Source organism: Talpa occidentalis, unplaced genomic scaffold (assembly GCF_014898055.3).
Source record: "Talpa occidentalis isolate TD23 unplaced genomic scaffold, MPIMG_talOcc4v2.1 talOcc4.14, whole genome shotgun sequence".
NCBI classification, from domain to species: domain Eukaryota; kingdom Metazoa; phylum Chordata; class Mammalia; order Eulipotyphla; family Talpidae; genus Talpa; species Talpa occidentalis.
Genome location: NW_023601433.1, coordinates 56,920,859 through 56,943,700, shown reverse-complemented (window position 1 = coordinate 56,943,700; position 22,842 = coordinate 56,920,859). Strand labels below are relative to the sequence as shown.

The window sequence follows — 22,842 nt, the reverse complement described above, 5'->3', positions numbered from 1 at the left end:
GAATCCCTGTCTCTGATCTTTTATATTCTCCTCTGTGGACAGTCTCATCTTGTCCATTAAATTAAGATATTGCTGATAAGTAGATTTTTATTTTGTTTTCTAATGATGGGGTCTCATGACTCTGCCAATAAACTGTTATTTGTTTAAACTCTTGACTAATGTGCTGTGTTAGCAGCTCTGCTCTAAATGCCTGGCTCCATCAGCCAAAACTCAACACAGTTGCAGTATGTAAGTTCTGGAATTTTTTGCATTTCCAGGTTTTTGGGAGGTGGATGATACTGCGTTCTATGCTTTCCATAGTGCCAGTGTGATTTTGGGTGAAAAAGACTCTAGTAACTGCTGTTCCTTTGCATTTAATTTCTCATCTCCTTTGATTTTGAAATGGTTAACTGTTTTAGAAGAGCAGCATCTGTATTCATAAGAATTGCTGGTACTCTGCTTAAATGGCTGTATATTGAGAATAAAGGTTTAAATGCTGTATATTCTTATATTCTTAGCATTAGAAATACTGGTTTCTAAAGCAGCAGTTTCCACAGAGGGGTGGGAGGTTTTTAGAATCCCAGTGAGGTTTTCTCCCTTCTAGATAGCCATTGCCTTAAAACTACAAACCATGCACTCCCAAATAAACACAACCCCATCATAATGATTAGGATATGGATATCTGGATGTAAAATGGGAAAAATTAGGGGAAGGTGTAGCTACTTTTTTTTTTTTCCAAAAGAAAATAAATGATCTCTAAGAGCTCAGTGGTTAGAATTTGAACCAATGGGAAAAAGTAAACCAAAGTTAGGGACAATATAAGGAAGAACCTTTAGTGGCTAGAGGTATGTAGGTAGTAAATTTCCATTTACTTGTTGAAATAGTCTATTTTTTAAATTAAATTAGACTCTTGATTGATAATCAGTGCACCCCCCCCACACACACACTCACACTCATGACACAGTTATCTTACAAGGCGATACTTACCTTTAGGATGTTACTGGTTAACTTGTGGCCCCTCAAAATCTATATGTTGAAGTCCTAAACTCTAGTACCTCAGAGCATGACTATATCTCTAGAGAAAACCTTTAAAAAAATAATAACATTAAATTGAGGTCCTGTGGGTGGGCCTGATTAATCCAGTCATATGGGGTTATGGTATAGATGGTGTCCTTATCAAAGAGGCAATTTGGACACACAGGTTTCAGGGTGGCTGGAACACAGAAGGGCCATATAAAGGCATAGTGAGAAGGCAGCCATTGACAAGCCAAAGAGAGAGGTCTCAGAAGAAACCAACCCTATCGTGATGCCTTGGTCTTAGACTTCTAGCTTCCAGAACTGTGAGAAAGTGAATGTCTGTTATTTACAGGACCCGGTTATAGTATTCTATTAAGGCAGCTTTAGCAATGCACAGGCGATCTTTTCTTTCCCAGTCTATTTTTTTTTTAATTAAATTAATAGCCAGAATGTGATGGGATTTCATAATACAATATGATCTGCCGTTTGGAAAACATGAGTCTAGAGGATCTGTATGAAATGAATTTAAAAATTCATTTTCTGAATGTACTGTGCAGGGATGTGTGGTGTGAGTGATTGCTGTGAGAGGAATTCTTTCAGGTATACCACCTCAGGCTCTGTTTGGGAACAGAACTCAGCATTTTGTTTGTTGGTTTCTCTAGTGCTGGGCAGAGCTTTCTGCAGCTCTCCATTTCAGACATTTAAATGTGAGAAAATACCCAAAATTTTGGTAAGTGTGCAATTTTTACTCCTATCATGTCATGTTTTCCTCTTCTGAGATTAGCTTATATGGTATATTTAACTGGCATATAATTAAAATCTCAATTTTTAGGGCCTTATAATTAACTGTGGGGAAAAATAACCCCAGCCAACTTTCCACTCTGTAAGGGGCAGTAAATATCATTTTGATGTGTTCACGGCCCCTTATGCAGACAGGTACCAGCTATAAACTCAACAAACCATTAAGTTGAGAACAGAAGTATCAAAGCATTTCCAGTCTGCTAATTTGCTAATTATCAGTGGATGCTTGTGTAGGTATATACAACTAAAACTTCGGAGTTAGCTAAATATGAGGCTGTTTTACTCCTTGTTTAGATCCTCCTATTTGGAGGATCTAGGGCAAGATTCTGGACTCCCACAGTCTTTTCTATATTTAATTCTGTTTTACTTCTGGCTTCAACACTCCTGTTCTCTCTAATCTTTGCTGCTCCGTTGTCTTTTACAGCCTGTGGAAATGTGGATACTGGTCTACTAGATTCCTCAATCTGCTTCCTTCCTCAGCAGTGGGTTGGCTACTGAAAAGTAACCTCTGTTCCTTTCGACCACCAGATCCTATACATGCAGCTACACCTTCAGAGACCTGAAGGAAATAGTATAGCTTGCTTATGGGTCATACCTTATGTATAATTTAATTTTTGTAAATGGTTTTAACAAACAAATTCTGGGTCAGGGAAATGAAAAGATTTTAGTCAATGATTTCTACGGTGAAAAGAAAGAACTTGAATGAGTTACAAATGAGCTTTTCAGATGTTGTCGTACTGCCTTTCTTCAACTGTCCGCTCACTACAGCACTTACATAAATCCTTTCTTAGAGGCATTAAAAAGTGCTGTGACAAGTGTAGTTACAGTGGATAAATTTAGCTCATGTATTTTATCTACATAATCTGATTGTAATTTATATATCTCAGCCTAGATAAAGCAAAGCCATTTCTTATTACTGAATTTTTCTTGTTGTCAACATGATGTAAGTGGGATATTGACTTTAACTGAAGGGTGGTGATTAATCATAGCAGCTTGCAGGGAGATCCTTTATTGCTTCTGTAGCTGAGTGACTGCGGGTAGAACTGTGAGTCAATCAAGATAAACCCAGGTGGGTTAGTCACTCTAGAATGATGATGGATGATGTGATGGATTTATTAGCCAAATTCTCCTTTAAAAATCACTTTCCATTCTTAACAGGTGGATTTGCAAATAGAAAAATTATGAGTCACCTTCAGTGGAAGAATCTGTTAGCTTGCAAAGTAGAGTACAGCCTATTGAATGTCACCATGAAAGATAAACTACCAAGAAATGACGACTGGAAATGTTTAGTTTAAGATTCATCTTGTTGAAGGCAATTATGTTCTTAGTAATCCAGGTATTTTATAAACTAAGAAGATCTTCATCCTGTATGTGATTGAAATTGGATTTTATGTTTTTAAGGTTAGAGTAAAATATGGTTGTTTTATTTCCCACAGAAAACTTTGTAGCCCAGTCTGACATTCTTATACCAAGCATGTGTGTGACATACCTTTTCCTTCCCAGAGTTAGTATGTAGTCAGAAAATACAGAGCAACTTAATATGAACCTTAGTAAAAAGAATTATGAAGATCTAATTGGGGGGAAAAAATCTGAGCAACACTACCAAAGTTAAATGTCAGTGATTCTTGGATTATTCCCATTGTTCATTATTTGTATCACTATTTCTCTTCATGAGAACAGATTTTAGGCTTTGGGTCTGTCTGATCTCTGGCAGCAACTTTCCTGGAATTAGCTGGAGAGCAGCCACTGGTGATGTGTTAATGAATGAGCACCACTGTGTTCCAATAAAACCTTACTGATGGACACTAAAATTCAAATTTCATTATCATTTTTATATATCATGAAGTATTGAGATTTTTCTTTTTTTCCCCTAAGATTTATTTATTTATGCATACAAGAACTGGGGTACAGGCCAGAGATGCAGGGGGTGACAGGATTCACCAGAGACAGAGTAGGGAACAGAAGAGGCAGATTGACTGAAATACACTGCTGAGGGGAGCAGCAGGCGAGTCAGGAGAGGTCTGCTGCGCCATGTGGGTAGCTCCCTGGCCGGAGATCAACTTCATACTGCAGTGGTTGCGGATAGCTTTATAGGTTGCATCTTAACCCCTTGCGCCACCAGGGAGGCCCCATATTGAGATTTTTCTAATATTGAAAGCATAAAAACCCTCTTGGCTTGTTGTTCGTAAAAAACACAGGTGGTGGCAAGGATTTGGCCTGGGATCCTCAGATTGCCCATCTGGTTCTGTGGCATCCTTTGTGTACCTCTAACCTTAGACCTGTTCCTCCAAATTGTCACTGACACATTTATTTTTAGAGGGTTCTTTTTGACCCCATTGATCATAATTTGCAGGTTCGTAGCATTAAGATATAATATGATTTAATAAAAATTCCAGTGACCTTCATGAAAATACAATTTTAATCAATTTTCATAGGCTTTTTAAGTTGGTTGGGAAATGAATCAATTGTAAGTTGTTCTGTAATACATAGTTTATTAAATAAATTAGATCTATCAAAATTATATAATACTGAAGGCTAGTTTCTTTCAAATTCTACTTGGATCCATACATTTCAATCACCAGGCAGCCCTTAGTGGTTGTCTCTTTAGATTCTCTACACCACCCTATTTTTCACTGGGGAACAACTAGATCCTGAGCAGGTCAGTGCACCCACAAAGTGCACTCACAAAGCCAAATGGGTGCAGATTTTGGAAAATAGCCCAGATCTGTCCTACTTTACCACATGGCCTTTATCCCTGAAGGTAGTCCATTTGAATTTCCCTAAAGGGTTAACCTTTGGTAAATCAAGGTGAGCTATTCATATGGCCACCTAAATCTGTTTATCCCACCTACTGTTCCTTCCTGGCTTGATGGGATCAGTTTTACTGTTTTTTACTTAGCATATCAAATAGTGGAATGGTTTGGGATGGATACTCACTGTATTCAACATGTATGCATACTTGCCATATGGGAGATGTGTGTGCTAGATGTTGAAGGTGGATACAAATAAAATATTGTTTTGTTTTTCACAGTATGTAATACAAAGGAGGAGACCCTCAGACACTTAGATAATAAAGGAGACTAACTGACTACAGAGAGGGAGAAATTGTTGAACTCTGTTGTCCAAATATAGAAGTCTCTGATGTACAGGTACCTCAATGTAATACACATAACTTTAGTTCCAATGGAGTTTGGGGAGGATAACTTGAAGTATGGTTTCTGTGGTCCCCCCACTCATCTATGGCAATAAGATGCCACTAATCATCAACTGTCTTTTTTTTTTTTAAAGATTTATTCATTCATGCATATAAGAACTGGGGTACAGGCCACAGATGGAGGGGAGTGAGAGGCTTCACCAGAGACAAAGTAGGGAGCAGAACAGGCAGATCTACTGAAATACACTGCTGAGGGGAGCAGCAGGCGAGACAGGAGAGGTCTGCTGTGCCGTGTGGGTTGCTACCTGGCCAGGGATTGAACTCGTGCTACAGTGGCTGCAGATAACTTCACAGTGCTAACACTAAACCCCTTGCACCACCTGAAAGGCCCCAATCATTATCTATCCTTGATTTTTAGTACTTTGTGTCAGGCCAAGTGGGATCCTAAGTAACAGCAAAGAGGACTGAAATGAGAGATGAATAATAGTTTTGACTTCCTGCATTCGGGTGTAATCTCGTTCTTCTTCTGTGGTCAGACAAGATAGATTCCTGTCTAGCTCCTCTCTGGGATTGTGTGTATATAATGGCTCATAAAATCACCCTAAGTGGATGTCACTAAAAATATTTTTTCCCCTTTTTACTTATGAAGAAATGATTCTGAAAAAATAAGGATTTTAACTAGGAATGGTTTATTACTAAAAGTGGCTTGTTTGCAGATTAATACCAGTTGGTTTAAAATCTCAGCAGCTTATTGTGTTGGGGTTATTGGAATGCTGAATAAGGTGACAGTAATCACTAAGAGCTTGTGATTTTTTGACAAGTCAATTCTAGCTTGTGGTAAGAGTATAAATGTCTAAATAAGGTCCTATTACATTCTACACTCCCCTCTTTTAAGATCTCAAATTACCCTATCTTCCTTCCCCTTGTGGAAGGAATAATGGTTGCAAAATGAGCAGGAAATTTATTCCTCTCTACTCATCTGGCATGAATTGTTTACCCCACAGAGGTTGATGAATTGCTGCTTCCAAGGCTGACATAATAGTTTTGTTTTGTTAAACAACTGTAAATCTCATCTAATATGGTCTTAGTAATAACAGGAAGAAAATCTTAAATTAGTATATTATATTTCATTGCTTAAAAATAATTGTTATTGGTAAAGTTTCATTTTTACAAAAATAATTTCAGTGTGGCTAATTGAAAGAAAATTCAGGAAACTTGGCCAGCCTCTATTTACAACTGACTTTTTTAAGAACTGCCACATGCAATATTCCAAGTGAATTTAGGTATGTAATAAAACAAGCAGAATTTATAGTGAACTCTCAAAATGAATTACTGATAGTATCTGGAACAGTCTGCTCTTTTTACATATTCTGATTCTTTTGTAAAATTTTTCCTGAAATATTTTATGATATATTACGTCATTTTTGATTGGTTTGTTTGTTTTAAGAATCACAGAAGGGCCTCCCCTGGTGGCGCAGTGGTTGAGCTCTGGGTTGCGAAGCTGCCCGCAGCCTCTGCAGCGCCAGTTCGATCCCCGGCCACCGGCGAGGGTCCCACCAAAAAAAAAAAAAAAAAAGAATCACAGAAGATTAAACCTTAGGGCCTTTACTTACTTGAAATTTCCCATTCAGTTTCTGAGGAGAGAGACAGAGACAAAGATAGAGAGAGAGAGATAGAGACTATATACTCGAAAGTTTCCCTCCTTCTATGACTACTGGTGCCTGTTAACCACATGCAGCTGTGTTTTTTAGCACTTTGCTCTTCCTTCACTGGGGAGGGAAGTGCATGCCACAAGTTTTGTTATCTGAATGGTTTTCCTTTAATAACAAAATGATTTATGGTTTTGAATCATGATTCCAGTACTTTGGAATGTTCCTTATAATTAATCATTTTTATTACACTTACTTTCACATAACCGCAAAAATCAAGCCAGTGAATTGCCTGGGTGTCTGTTTTGGGACTCCTCACTGCTACTCCTGTTTGTATATTTAGGAGCTTCACCCAGGTTACAGCAAAGGTAAAGGTTTATTCTCACAGCCAACTTTGGGGCTGTGAGTGCCTCTGCAGCGGAGGAACATTTGTTCTCTTTGGTTAATTTAGGAGAGATGAGTAGTTTCCTCAGTGTTCCTACTGAAAAAATACTATGATCGGGGTCATATTAAATTGTGAAGAACTGAAATATTTTAACTCCATGAGTAGTAGAGGAAGGAAGTCTAGGTTCTTATTAGCAGATAAGTCACTATCAGGGTGAAGGTTGTTTAGGGACTTTGGGAAAGGAGATGGGATGAAATTGCACTCAAGTTCATTTATCAGCCTTCCAGTTTTATATTATTAAATTCCAAAGACTATAAATAATTTCCTTGAGGTTAGCAACTAATAGCAGAGAAGTCCTTAACCTTAGTGTAACTTCTGTTACGCTAAGTGTAAAACAGCCTTAAGTATGCATTTACTCATTCCCAAAGTATGTATTGGATGTCTGCTGTATGCTAGAGTCTCTAGTACACTTTGAGGTGGAAGTTTTAATAAGAGTGATGTTTTTCTATTCTCTTGGAGTGCACTGTCTAAAGGAAGGCATGCTTGCTGGACAGAAAGTATAGTGTGTAATGTGCTACATGGGAGAGAATTCTGCCCCCAGCTGAATGGGTGGGGTGGAGGGTGGTTCTTTAAAGTATGTGTTAAAGGAGCAGGATCAGAAGTCATAGAACTAACCAGGAATGGTGACTAATGGGCCAGGAGGTTCATTGGAAGCTGGAGTACAGAATTAAAACTGACTTCCAGTGAGATGACAGCACGAGTGTGTAACTCTCCCCACCAGCTGGGACATTTGTTATAATTGGTGAACCTGCACAGACATAGCATCATCTCTCAAATCCATAGTTTACATTAAAGTTCACTCCTGGTGTGCATTCTGTGGATTTGGACAAATATATAATAACATGTCTTTCATTATAGTGTCACATAGAGCAATTCCTTTCTCCTACTAAAATTCTGGCAACCAATGATCTTTCTAATATCTCCATAGTTTTTTCTTTGCCAGGATGTCATATAGTTGGAACGTACATTCTATTTTCCAGTTTGGATTCTTTGACTTAGCAATATTGCATTAAGTTTTTACCAGAGTTTTTTTTTTTAATGAAACTTCATAGTTTATTGATTTTTAGTAATGAATAATATTCCATTGTCTAGGTACGCTACATTTTATCCAGTCAGTTACTGAAGACCCCGTTGGTTGCTTCCAAATTTTGGCAGTTATGAAGAAAGCTGCTATACATGTTTTTGTGTGGACATAGTTTTTAGCTCCTTTGGGTTAAAGTATAGTTTTGTGGATATTTAGAAATAAATTGCAAGGAGGTTCGATTGCATTACAGTGCATTGAAGCTATTGATCAAATTGTGAAGAATTGATATTTTGCAATATTGAGTCTTCCTCCCCATGAACATGGACTATCTCTCTTTTTTTTTAGGTTCGTCTTTGATTCCATTAGACAGTCCCCTCTTGTTCTGAAGAGATAAGTCTTGTTTAAATCAAGCTTTCAGTTGATTGGGTGAGGCTCACTCGCATTAGGGGGGTACAATCTACTTTCCTCAAATTGCACTGATTTAAACGTAAATCTTATCCAAAAACATGCTCACAAAGCATCCAGAATAACGTTTGACCAAATATCTAAGCTCTGTGGGCCAACCAAACTACTCATAAAGTTAGCTCTCACACATAGTAACCTGAAAATTGTTGAAAAATAGCCTCATGTAATAAGGTATATACCAGTGGTGTGTTCATGTGAATTTTATGAAAGCTTGTTTTTTTCTTTTTAAAACATATAACTAAGGGGAGCATTGGGAAGATGTTGAATGGAAGTTATTTCACTGCAGCAAGAAAGTAACTTTACAGAAAAAAATGTCAAGTATGTGAGAGAGAGACACTTACTAGAATAAAATCTTTAGCATGTAAGTGTCTTAATTCATTGAACTTAGACCCCTGGACCTTTGTGATATGTCAATTCAGTTTTGATAGTTTCTCTGCTGTGTGAGCTCATAAAAGACCTGTAGGAAATTTTTCCTAGCAGAGAGGAAAAAAAGTGTCTGGCTCTTCACAAGGCTACCCTTTAAAAGCAGGAAGATATTTAAAGCAATAGCAGAAATGTCCATAAAGCTGAGATATTGGAAGCTAGAGAAGAATTGGAGAAAATGTGCAGAAATGAGGGAAATTTCATATTTGGGTAAAAATCTCTAATTGGTGAACAATGATAAGGTCTTAAATTTCTAATAATTTTAAAGGTTGTCTTCTAGCTCTTAAAGGTATAGTGCAGAGTCATATGGGCTGTACCTTGAGAATATCATAATTACTTTCTATTTTCCTGGATAATTTTTTCCCTTTTTAAATCTTGTTTCTTGTACTGAAAGATTCTGGAGAACCTTAGATAGAGAAAGCATTTAATCCCTTGAGGATTGTGGTTGTATTGTGCTGTGTATTTCTTAACTGAAATGAACAGTATCGGTGTTACCTAATGGGCTGCTGTTGTGCACTTACTCAGAATCAGAAATCTAGAGTTATATTTAATATCTGTCCTACCTACCTCATAAGATGCTTAATGCTGATTCAGTTAAAAGACTAGCTCTCTGAGTTTTTGCTTTTAAGTATGCTGAAATTAAAAATCCCAATTCCCCGCTGGTCTTTCCTAACTTCTGTAATAAAACAAATCTCTCCTGGAGTCCACATTCCTTCCCAATTCATTAATTTAACTCACTTGAAAATCCATGTTTGTATTCATTTGTCTAATTACAGTCTCCTCCCATAATTCCATGGCTGTCATGCTATCTGAATACCCAATACCTGTAACAACTGCACAAGTAGGGGTTAATAAATTTTTGTCACAGAAAGGAAGAACTGACAAATAAGTAGTTTAATAAATTGTGTCTGTCTTACTAATCTTTTAATGAAATAGAACTTGTTGCATTCAGATTAAATAACACTGTTACCATGCATATTACATAGCTTTTGAAAAAATACCATTTAACACAAAAACACACACAAGTGTTCAAAATGAACTACCATTTCTCTTGTGTTCCTTCTTTTATTTGCCTGGTTTGTCATGGCTTACATATGATGTCAGTAACCTTTTAAGGTAAGACTGTACCCTTGTTTACAGCAAAATGATAATGCTGGTTACCAAGTACATCTTGTGAAACAACCCCTTATCAAACACAGCCACCTGCCTTTGGACTTTTTGCAAGAGAGATGTAGAAGCTTCCGCTGTGTCTGCAACATTGCCTGCAGGCATGGCTGTAGAAGAAAGAAGAAAACCCAGTTTGGTGTCCGGAAACCCTTGTCAGACCCAGTGTAGGAAGTGAGGTTGGAGAAGGGTGTGCAGTGTGCTGGTCTTTGGAGAGGAGTGACATTCAGTGGCTTGGTAGTTGTTGGGGAGGAAGTTGAGTGGGGAAGTTGAATAATGAGTGGGGGAGAGTTAAGTCTTCCTTAAGTTTGGTTTTGGAAAGGAGCGAAAACACAAATTGACAGAAAAGAGTGTTCAAGGGAGGATTTTTGAACAGAATGGGCGGTTCTTGAACTTGTGGGGATGGTGTGGTCCATTGTGCTTTCTTTACACTGCAGTTACAAATCTAGTCACTTTTTTTTCAGAAGGGCACAGATGGGGAAAGTGAGCTGGCAGGAAATGGACTCAGTTTTATTTTACAATAACCAGGAACGTTGAAGGACTTGGAGTAAGCAGGACCTGGGCAACAAGATTGAAAAAGAGGGGTGGCTTTTAAGGAAGAGAAAAAGCAGGTGGTGGTGGGAGCAGCACCTTCAGGCAAGTGCCAGTTCACCTTGTGTGTCCTTGATGGGGACACCCCTGGCTGTACTCCCCTGAATGGCATTTCATGCCATTCTGAGGAGGTGGCAAAAAATAATACACAATCACCAAAAGTCCCCTTAAAAATATTACTGTAAATAGATATGAACTATAGATATGAGGTACTTGTCATATTTTAACAGACCAAATAAGATAAAATAAGCTCTTACTATAGAATAAATTCATTTTTCACTAAGATGTGACTTGTGTGAATTGTAGGAATAACCTCACTTATTAAAACTCAAGTTGCAAACCAACTGCTTAAGCCAGTTTGGAGTATAGAGGTGAAGAAGTCTGTCTTGTACTTTGAGGTTTATGATTATCTCAAGTGTGTTATTTTTCTTTCTTTTTTTTTTTTAAAGATTGATTTATTTTATGCATACAAGAACTGGGGTATAGGCAGGAGGTGGGGGGGTGAGAGGATTCACTAGAGACAGAGTGGGGAACAGAACAGGCAGACCGACTAAAATACACTGCTGAGGGGAGCAGTGGGGGGTGTGTTGTTTTTCTTATGTCTGTGTGCTTTTGTGCATAACAAAGGTAACAAAAGCTTGATTTGGCCAGAAAGAAACATAGGCTCTGGGAAGTATATATGTATTTTGTAGTGTCAATTGAAAATAAGTACAGGTTGGGGTGTGTATGTGTGTGTGTGTGTGTGTGTGTGTGTGTGTGTAAAAGCATTCATATCAATGATGTAAGCATTGCATATCATCTGTTGACCATTAATCTCATTCTCGTAAAAAATATCAGCAAGTGACTATTTGCAATAATGACCTTTGTATGGGGTATCCTATTGTTTTGAGACTTACTGTTAAGTTTAACCAGATAGATTATATTTACTACTATTTATCAGTTTTATAATAATGTGAAGAAACAGGAATAAATCCTTAAAATGAGTAGGATTCCCATAAATTTTGCATTAGGAATTATTTTACATCAGATAGATTGTAGATTTTTTGATTACCAGTTTGTCACTTTCAAGATGTCATCATGATGGTAAAATCAGCAGTAAATCCAAGTTAAGGAGGGTCAAAGAAGAAATAAGGAGACTAAGAAGTATCATTATGGTCTGAAAGGAATGTTTATTGTAGTTATAAATTTTCAAATTAGTGCAATATTAATTATGGGATTTTATACCATGGCCATCATTTTGTATCCATTATCTGATATACAGGCTTATTAAAAATTAAAATTGAATTGTAAGAAATTGTTAGCCTATAGTTAATGCATCAGCTTAAGACATATTCATGTGTAGGGCCTCCCCGGTGGCGCAGCGGTTGAGCGCTGGGTTGCGAAGCTGCCCGCGGCCTCTGCGGCTCCGGTTCGATCCCCGGCTGCTCCCCGGCCACCGGAGGAGGATCCCACATGGCGCGCAGACCTCTCCTGCCGCCCGCGGCTCCCCTCAGCAGTGTACTTCGGTCCTTCTGCCTGCTCTACTCCCCGCTCTGGCTCTGGTGAATTCTCTCACCTTCCCTCGCTTCTGACTGTACCCAGTGCATGTATAAACAAAACAAACAAACAAATAAATAAATAAAAACATGCTTCTATTAAAAAAAATAATAAAAAAAAAAAAAAGACATATTCATGTGTGTTCTTCTAAAAGAAACCTGGGATGTTATATTAAAATTTAAATGCATTACGGAAGGAACGATCAATTTCATTATCAAAGAATACTTTACTTATTACAAGCATTGACATCATACCACCTGAGTAATAAATGCTAGCAACTTTATATATTAATTTTCTCATTTAATCCTTCCAAGCTTCTAATGAAATAGTCACCATTAAAGGTCACATATGACCTCACAATTAGCTAATTTTGACAAAAAGTAACTCTCCAGTTCTCATTCCAAATACTGAGGAAACTCTAAACTGTGTTGAATATTAAGTAGCAAAAAAAGACCCTTCACCTTTCTATTATGGGTCTGCATAAAGACTGACCAGTGTTTTCATGATATGGAATAAATATTAAATCTTCTAGTTATGTAGAATGTTTTGTGATTCTTACCACTAATTTTCCCATGTTGGCCTGATCTTATCACTACAAGAAGTCTTTTACTTCCAACAATTCTTAGATAATGTCTTTCTTAAATTCTGTCCTTGCATAAAAATAATCATAATCCTTTTTTACATTTTTATTATGTCTAAAAATAATTTATTATAAGCTGTATCCCTGTTATTCCAGCTCCAATTATTTGCCCCTATTATGTAAGCATATTTTATAACTGAAAAAGTTTCAGTTGAGCTGAAATTTTGAACTTTTGCTTTATCAAACCGTGTATGACAAGAGCTAAGTAATATGTGTGCATTTTTATATAATTTTGTGACATATCTTCCGAGTTATAGCTTGACCTAGGTTGCATTTCTTATGAAAATGACAAGAATATCTGTAGCTCTGCTGGAGCCCCAGTAGTATGCAGTGTGGTCCATTGCACATGGTAGGAGCTTATCAAGCTCCTCTGTAGGATCAATGTAATTTACATTCTATATGAACAATTAATCTAGACTCTTCCCTTTAAAAATTTCCTGAGGAAAGAACTCCATAGTCTTTTTATTCTTAATAGTAAGTGTAAATGCTTCCATTTATAGTTCAAGACCTTCTGTTGTCCCTTCTTTAGTAAAGTCACTGTAAAGAAGGTATCTTCCTGAATTGTGTCCTCACATCTTGTTGTAAAGGCTCAGATCTCTTGTGAGATAGGCTTTTCACTCCTTACTAGTGGATTGGGCACTCTTATTTATCTTTTTTTCCTCCAGAGACCCCATTTATATGATAGTAAAAGAATAAAATATATATGAACCAATAACAAAAAGCTGAAGAGACACCAATGTAGAAAAGAAATTTCAAAATGTTTCTGGTAGCCGGAAAACTGAGTGACTGCTAAAATATTGTGGGGGCTGCTACAATCTCAGACATTTTGGGGACCTCTTGGAGCACTGTAGCCCCAGCATTTTGAATGCTGGGCAGGGGGTGTCTTGGGGCTGAGAATCACAGGGTTGAGTAGGATGCTTGAGTGAGAACACTTCCTGGGCTCTCTCTCCCCCCACCCCATTTGTGCAGCCAGGGACAGAAAACCACATTTAATCCAAGGCTAATCTCTGAAGAAGTGAATAGAAGCATCTGGGAGGCCCAGGGAGGCTAGCTGGAAGTTGACTTCATAGCTGGAAATTCCCTAATGCCCACTCTGAATAAAAATGTCTGCTCCAGGACACAAGTCCTGCCTCCAAGGTTTTCCTGGTCTTTAGCTTCTGTGTGATGTATGGTCAGTGATCACTGGACACTCCCGGGATGCTTCTGCTAGAAGAGAGAGAGATAAATGAACAACACCATGAACCCAGGAATCAGGGAGGAACCAGGGTTAGAAGAGGAGAAAATCCCCTTAGTTACTGTAATTTTGAAAATAGAATGTGTTAAGAAAAAAGTTCTAGAAGAATGGGACTTGTCAAAGAGAAAGAAAGAACCATGTAAATTAAGAAAAAGTGGCTTATAAAAAAGTTCAAAGATGGGTTGGTTGAAAATGACTTGAGAAAATGGCCAGGAAGAACAACAGGGTACAGGAATATGGCTAGAACTGTTTTTCTCTCACCTGCGGTATATTTGAGTTACAATGGTGGCTTTTGTGTTCAAGGTGATTGTTCTCCCCATCTTTCAAATGAGTGGGGGAATGCATGGCCTAGTTTGTCTTCTCTGGGGTCCATCAGCCCCCAGGTATCTGTGCTCAGGATCCTTTTCAGAGGGTAGCTTTGTTTCCATAGACCAGTGTCTTCAAGAGACGACATCTTTGAGAAGTGACAAATCACTGTACTGTTTATATACATCCTCTTGATGGGGTTAGAAATCTAACAAGAGTTCTCTAAATTGATGGTAATTTTCTGCCTTTTATTTGGAACCCTTTATATACTGCTTTCTAATCTTAATCTGGGATTTTGAGTCATCTCTACGTGTCTTCACAAAAGGGTGTGTGTGTGTTCATTGAATCATTTCTTTCCTGCCACAGTGTTCAGGTTGGATTGTTAGGTGCATGGCAGATGAGGGTTTTCTGTGTGGGTTAGTCCTTTGATTTGAAGAAAATCCTATTTAAATTGAACTGGGACTTGGTTTACTTTTGAGATAGACAGTAAGTTCTTTTGGTCATACTCCTTGATTTTGAATCTTTGAAGAGATGCTCTGTAATAAATAAAAATGTATAGTTTTAAAATTTCTAATTAGAAGTTTGTGTGGACCCTTGAAAAAAATGCAGATCTGCTTCTATTGAAATGAATTCTAAGGAATTTCTGGGCAACTTTTACTAGAATTTAAGTGAAAAAGATACTGTTTAAAATAAGTCATCAACTGGGAATTGTAAATTTGTTATACATCAATTTTCAGTTACACTAATGTTTGTTGTAATAGACTTATTTTACATTTGAAAATTTAGACTTTTGGGAACTAAATGTTGGCTGAAACAGTTCTTGTTACAAAATTAGCAAAATTTCTGAGAACTCTTTTTGTGTTTCAACTTAAAATTGTTGGTGTTCCTTTAAAGCTAAGGTACATTTTTCCATGGAGAATAATTTGTCTAGATATTCTGTGGCATGTAAAAAGATTGCTTCAGAGTATTTTGCAGAAACATATTAAGGGAGAGTTATGCAACCTCTGAAACAGAGGGCTCACAAAATGTAAATTTCAGAACCATCACTAATGTTTTTTTTCCTATGACCAGACATTTAAATTTCAATGTTGTACAAAGTCTTTACAGGGTACTTGCACATTTAAAAAGATTTCACTTAAGTGTTAACTTTGATTATGTGGATTAGATTATATATCCATACATATTTTCTGCTCTACCTTGGAGTGGGTATTGAACTTTCTTCTCATAGTGAAAATAAGCATAAATTCTGTCAAGCACAGGCCCATTTATTGTTCCACTGTGCTGATTGTTGTTCTTTCATAATGAAACATGAAATGCATATTTATTGGGTGTATCTCTTGTCCTAATCTTTAAACTTTTGTTTAGCCCTTTGGTTTCTTGTTATCTCTGCCATGCCTACAAGTTGAATGATTGATTTATCTGTATGCAAAAACTTTGCAGAGTGTGTGTTCTAGTGGAAAGACACCATGAGAGTGTGGGTTCTGAATACTTGGCTTTGACACTGACTCCATCCCTTGTTTTTCCTATGAACTTGGGCAAAAGTTAGTTAAGAACAACTATCTCAGCACATGCTTAGGAGGATCAAAACTGACAGAATAAGGTGAAGGACCTTGTAACGCACAAAGTGAATACATATTTTAATTATTTTTATCTAGTATGCTTCTCATTGCTTTTGGTCTTCTCAATAACCTTAGGCACACAGGGGGCCTCTCTTAATTGGTTCTGACTGTTATAACAAAAGTCCACACACTTGGTGGCTTATAAACAACAGAAATGTATCTATCACAGTTCTTATAAACAACAGAAATGTATCTATCACTATAACAAAAGTCCACACACTTGGTGGCTTATAAACAACAGAAATGTATCTATCACAGTTCTGGAGGCTGGGAAGGCCAAGATCAAGGTGCTGGGAGATTTGGTGTCTGGTGACCTGATACCTGAATGGTGCCTTTTGTAACTTCACTTAGTAGAATGGGTGAGGGAGCTCTCTAGCATTTCTTTTTTTTTTTTTTAAGATTTTATTTATTTATTTATTTATACAAGCACTGGGTACAGTGAGAAGCGCAGGAGGGTGAGAGAATTCACCAGAGCCAGAGCGGGGAGCAGAGCAGGCAGAAGGACCGAAGTACACTGCTGAGGGAAGCAGCGGGCGGCAGGAGAGGTCTGTGCACCATGTGGGACCCTCCTCCGGTGGCCGGGGAGCAGCCGGGGAATTGAACCGGCTGCGGGCAGCTTCCCAACCCAGCGCTCAACCGCTGCGCCACCGGGGAGGCCCAGCTCTCTAGCATTTCTTTTATAAGGGTGCTATTCCTATTCTTGAGGATTCCATCCTCATGACTTCATCTAGTTCTAATTATCACCCAAAGGTCCCACCTCCTATAATCATGACATTGGGTGTTAGTTAGGGTTCAATATGAATTGGGGTGGGGGGAACACATACATTGAGTCCATAGGAGGGGCAGGATTGCTACTTCTGCTAATGATTGAATTGAACACAATAACCCAATTTTAGCTTCAAGTAGGTGCTGTTTCAACATCATGAATTTCTAGGTAATATGATACATAAAGTAAGGAAGATGATATTTTATTTGAGAAAAAAATCTAGTGATAAAAAAGGATGAATGAGAAGATGTTCTTATTACTAGGATTTTGGTATATGACTTCAAACTGGACCTTCCAACCTTACCTGAGTCCCATCTGTTTGGCTTTTTCTTGGTCTTATGATCATTGATGGGCATTGGTAGGTATTGACTGAGATTCAAGTCAGCGATTGAAATAGCAGATATTAACCATGGTTCCCCTTCTACTGGCAGTTCTGCCAAAGCTTGTTGAAAGTTTCAATCTGGAATTTGTGGGAATAAATAATAACTGATGAGAATATGTGATGATTTAATATATACTTATAACAAACAAGAACTAATCTTTATTGTTTACTGTGTGCTAGGTAAGATCGTGTTTTATTGACATATGTATCTTTTTAAATTCAGATAGCACCCCCACAAGCCAACTGTTGTTAGCACTCTTATGCTTATGAGGAAAGACAAGGAGAGAAATTGAGTGATTTACTCAAGGTCAAATAATCAGTCGTGGCCCATCTCAGAGCCAGATCCTCCTCATGCTATAACTTTGCTTTACCCACAACCCTAGTTTATTTTTATAATAGCTCTTTTCCTTTAGATTTGAGCTAGAAGTGGTTGCATCATGCTTCCGGAGCATCAAAACAATGTCCAAATCATTTGGTCTTTACCTTTTCACAAGGACTGAATGTTGGCTGTATCCCAGATGCTGCTCATGGCCCACTGGGTCTTCATGCCCTGTCAAAATCAAGGTCACACAGTGTGGGTGGATGGGAACCTGGGGCAAGCATTTTGCCCTCATTGTTGCTGCTGAGTCTGCAAATTTTGTGCTGCCCTGGGAGGTTGAGGGACCACTGTGGGATGTGAGTGTAATGTAGCGAAGCCTTTGGAGATCTGTCTTTGGGGACATGTGCCAAGAAGTCACATTTTTTTGGTATTCGACTCTAAACTCTTTTGTAGAATGTTGACCATCAAGGTTTGATATTTCTATTTGCAAAAAATGTCTCAAACATCCTCCTCCCTTGTTTATAGTTCTGTCACCCTGTTTATGTCTCGGTCACTTTTATTATTTTTTAAAAGATTTTTTTTTAATTTATGCATATAAGAACTGGGGTACAGGCCAGAGGTGTGGGGGGTGAGAGGATTCATCAGAGACAGAGTAGGGAACAGAACAGGCAGAGTGTCTGAAATACACTGCTGAGGGGAGCAGTGGGAGAGTCAGGAGAGGTCGTGCTGCAGAGGCTCCGGATAGCTTCATAGGTTGTGTCCTAACCTCTTGCACCACCAGGAATGCCCCCCGTCACTTTTATTATTAGAGAAACTGCAACATCTGAGTTTCTCTGCAACTTTTGTTTAAACTTCTATACCCTTAACAGATTAATTTTTATGCAGATTTCCTGTTCATTAAATATGTATGCTGATTTTCTGGACTGTTCAGTTTCTACCTGTATGATCCTTTCAGAGGCTCCTTTTATTTTCCCACCTGGAAGCTTTCTGATTCTGCTGTCATTTACCTCATTCTTCTTGGAACCTTCTAGATTGTGTTCTTAATAATATCTTCTTTGGTGTTCAATGATGATTCTAGATAGGTTGCAAGGTCTCAGATCTCATATTGTTGCATCTCCTTGCTGCCCAGCTAAACCACCCATTGTTAGCAATTTTATTGTCATGATTACTTAAGCATTGTGTTTCAAATTAAGAAAAAGTATTGAAATAACACGGAAAAATGCTGCGATTTTAAATTTGTTGGCTCATCTGTTGCTGTGTTGAAGTGCACTTTTTCTCCTTTGTCTTGGCAGCAATCAAAGAGAAATACACAGACTGGACCGAATTTCTCATACGGGATTTGACTGGTTCCCGGACAGCTCCCGCCAACCTCCTGGAAGGTGTATGTATTGTTGTTATACAGCTATTCTATGTCTGAAGCTTCACAGTTACATGAGCTCAAACCTAATGGCACCTTTGCATATATCCTTCTCCAGGTACACGTACACATACAAATATCTTTGGCTGAATAACTTAACTTCCTGTTTTTTCCTGGCTTACTTAGGTTGCTGATTCTAATGACATTGAAGAATTTCACCTATGGTACAATCAGTACATGAAAAATTTGCTTCTATATGTGAACACATTTGAAAATAATATCTTATTATTGGAATAATCTTCCCATTATCCTCTATTTTTAAGCTATCCTATATTAATGATGTCACTGAAATTCTTAGCTGAAAACTAAGCTCATGTGTGCCCTAGCATAGCTTACTGGAGTAAATTGGTAAGCAATTCTGTTAAATAGTCCATACTACCTCATAACTCCACAATTTGAACAAACTTGTGTTAGGTGATAATAGAATTAGCTTCTCTTCTAAAGACAAGAGGAGAAATGACTGACCATATTTAAAGATGGTTAAGGTAATTGCAGGTACTGAAGAAAAAAAAAAAAACTAATGTGAATTCTTGTTAGTTCATCTGAAAATATTATATGACACAAGATTTGAATATTGACATATATAATGGAACAGGCGTAGAAGTGTACTGTGCCATCAGTAATTACTGAGTCACCAAATCTGTTGGCAGAATACCCCCCCCCCCAAAGAAGAAGAAAGTATGAATAATGAGGAGTATGGTGTATATTTCACAATATCAGTATTCCATTAATTTTAATTAAAACCTTACCTCCTGTCTTCAATGATATTGGTTCTTTAGAATACCACTGTTTAATTTATAGTTATTGTTATGGTTTTGTGAATATTTGCCTGGTGTATTTGTTTATCTTAAGGGCTGCTAATTGAACTGTTTGGCTAACAAATCAACACACTGTTTTTTTTCACCCTTTCAAAAGGACAAATTATCTTGTTCTGTTAATTTTTGAGAAATGTACTTGCCTATGAGGCTGGCTGAACAAACACCCTTTTCATATGCTAATGTGCTAAGAAGTTTCCTAAGGTGGGGCAGTGATTTTACATGCTTTCTAGACCAACTATTGGGTTACATGTAAAAATTACGTCACATACTCTAATTGAACTGATTAATGTATATTAGACATGTCATCTACACATATTCATGCTTTCTCACGTAATCAAAATCAGAAAGGGTCTGGATCAGGAGAGTAGTAACCACTGTCAGTTAAATGTCTGTCGAGTCACAGTCTCCACTCACTGCCTGATATTAGATATGTCTGTCTGCTGCAAAGCAGACACTTTGCCACCACATATTTTCTAGCTTGAGGCAAATTTGGGTATAATTCTCCTTGAAAGCATGCAAATTTTTAACAAATGCAATTTTATCTGGGAAGGGTGATTTGTTTGGTGATAACTTAGCACAAACTGTTATTTTCTGTTTACTTGTGATTTTTGTGGTTGGATACAGGGTTGGATAAGATGGGGAATGTGTGTGGGAGAAGAGGGGTGGGGAGTGGCGTGACTGTGGAGAGGATGGGGGTGGAGGGAAACACCAGATTGTTTGCCAATAGCTTGGATGATGGTGTGAAAAAATATTATCTTCTGCTGTCATCTGTTTCCATGAGAACCTTAAAATAAAGTTTAAAATAAGGAGTTTTGCTTCTGTTTAAACAGCCTCTGCGAGGGAAAGGCCCTATAGACCTCATTACAGTTGATTCCTTAATAGAACTTCAGGATTCTCAGAACCCTTTTCAGTACTGGATAGTTAGTGTGATTGAAAATGTTGGAGGAAGATTACGCCTTCGCTATGTGGGATTGGAGGACACTGAATCCTATGACCAGTGGTTGTTTTACTTGGATTACAGACTTCGACCAGTTGGTTGGTGTCAAGAGAATAAATACAGAATGGACCCACCTTCAGGTAAGGGCTGAAACTTTTGCTGCTGTGAAGTATTTTAGAAGGTGACTTGATATTTACCTGGATGTGTCTCTGGAGATTTTTTTTAGCTCTATGGTATCTTTTACATGTGAGTATGTGAGTATTATGCATTTCGACTTTAGAATATTTTCTATTGAGAACAAAAGACCTCAATTAGCAGTGTTCTAAAAGGAGAAAATGGTGTCTAAGACTGTTGCCATGTTGATTTAGGTCCTTTGTGGTCACTGTAAATAGTAATAGATAGATTGGGACTTGGTTATACTCTTTCTCTTTAGGGATTTTGATAGTCTTGCAGGTAGGTTCCAAAGTCTGTATTTGTTCATGATGCATTTATTCATCCATGTCCATCCATTCATACATGCATCCATCCATCCATCCATCCACCCACCCACTCATCCATTCATCCATCCTGCATCCATCTGAATATCCAAACCAAATGCTCATTATATTATCTGTCTGACCTGGATAGAAATAGCAGATGCATTCTTTTCCCTGGCACATCATAGGTTTTAATAAGCTTCAAATGCCTTGTCAAATGACTTTCCACAGACTTAATTGGTAGAATAGTGCATTCTGCTTTCTGACATACCTAACTGGGCAAAAATCTCAGTGTTTACAAAATAACCATTCTTAAGTGTTTACTCTGCACCAGGTGATTTTACATCTGCTATGTTGTTTATTTTGATTCCAAAAGAGTGCTGCATGTTTGGTGTGAATATTTCTGTTTATAGCGGAGAAAATTGAGGCTGGGATTAAGCAACTTGTCCAGAGTTTTCCAACTTATAGAGAGGTTGTGCTGCAATTCAAACCCAACGTCCCTGGCCCATTCCATCCCACTTCCCCATACTGGCCTTATGAACTTTTTGATGGCTGGTCTCAGAACAAAATATTGGATTCTGATGGAATTAAAAATGCCAAGGAGGAAATATTCACTCCTTCCAGAAATTGCTGATCTTCATTCTGGTCAATTTCACAGATATATTGGAAGCAAAGAATTGGTTCTTTGCTTTATTAAAATTGCCAGAGATTTGTCCTCCCAGGGTTAGTCTTGGATACATGAAACTGAGGAGTTATATTTCCCTTTTCTGTCACTCAGGGCTTTAATAGAAAACACTTCCTCATTTTATGTCTCATGTGTTTACATTTGTGTTCAATTTGACAGGCATATAGACATGAAACATGGCATTTTATTAATATTATTGCTGTCAACAATTTGAGAAGCAGCCAAGAAATCCATTTATACCCGGAGTAATTTTGGACTATGATGACAAACAAAAGACCTGTCAGTTTTGAGAGAGAAGATCTAAGCTCATGTTTGCCTTGGGATTCATAACCCTAGCAGGAGAAATTGACTTTGGTGGAAAGTTGGGTGTATAAATCTCAGCTTAGTATCTAATTGCTTTATAAATTTTAGGAGAAACATATTTGCCAGTATAACAATTTGTAGCAAAGTAAAGGAGTACTAATGCCTGTTAGGTTTTGTGGGTGCCTTTTCTGTGAGATCATGGAACTTTTGCTTAAAAGCAAGAATAGGATATGTCACTGTAGAAACTTTGAAAATATTTATGCATGACAGTGCTCTCTTCATTTAGATAATTGGACATTTTATAGTAAGAACAATGTGTGTCTACTTGTCTTAGTCATTTTCTTCCAGTTGTCCATTTCACTCACAGTTTATGGGCATTCTTAAAGACTTTAGAATAAAGTTCTTCAAAATCAAGAAGCTATTTTCTCAACATTTAAATTGTCTGCAAGAAAGGTTATACATAGAAAGAAGAGGATAAAAGGTGAAAGGCACTTAATATGTAACATATATTTTTCAAATGTTGTAGTTATATGATAAAACTGGCTTCTCTTACCTCCTTGAGTGCTGAACACCCGGGAGGCAGTTATTACCCAGGTTTTGCACATGAGAACAGAACCTAGTATTTTGCATTTGTGTAAATTAATTACAAGACCCAGTGTGACCTATAAAGCTGCTAAGGTTGCACTGTTTCT

General features: G+C 37.7%; 1 protein-coding gene across 5 annotated transcripts in view; it reads left to right on the top strand.

Moving 5' to 3' along the window:
* The window catches only part of SFMBT2 (Scm like with four mbt domains 2), a 194,087-nt gene that overhangs the window by 67,444 nt on the left and 103,801 nt on the right, over positions 1-22,842 (top strand). For all 5 annotated transcript variants that reach the window (XM_037510580.2, XM_037510576.2, XM_037510577.2 and 2 more), the window contains exons 5-6: positions 18,807-18,895; positions 20,580-20,826. In XM_037510580.2, coding sequence (XP_037366477.1) covers positions 18,807-18,895; positions 20,580-20,826 — 336 coding nt within the window. The remainder of the gene's footprint in view (positions 1-18,806; positions 18,896-20,579; positions 20,827-22,842) is intronic.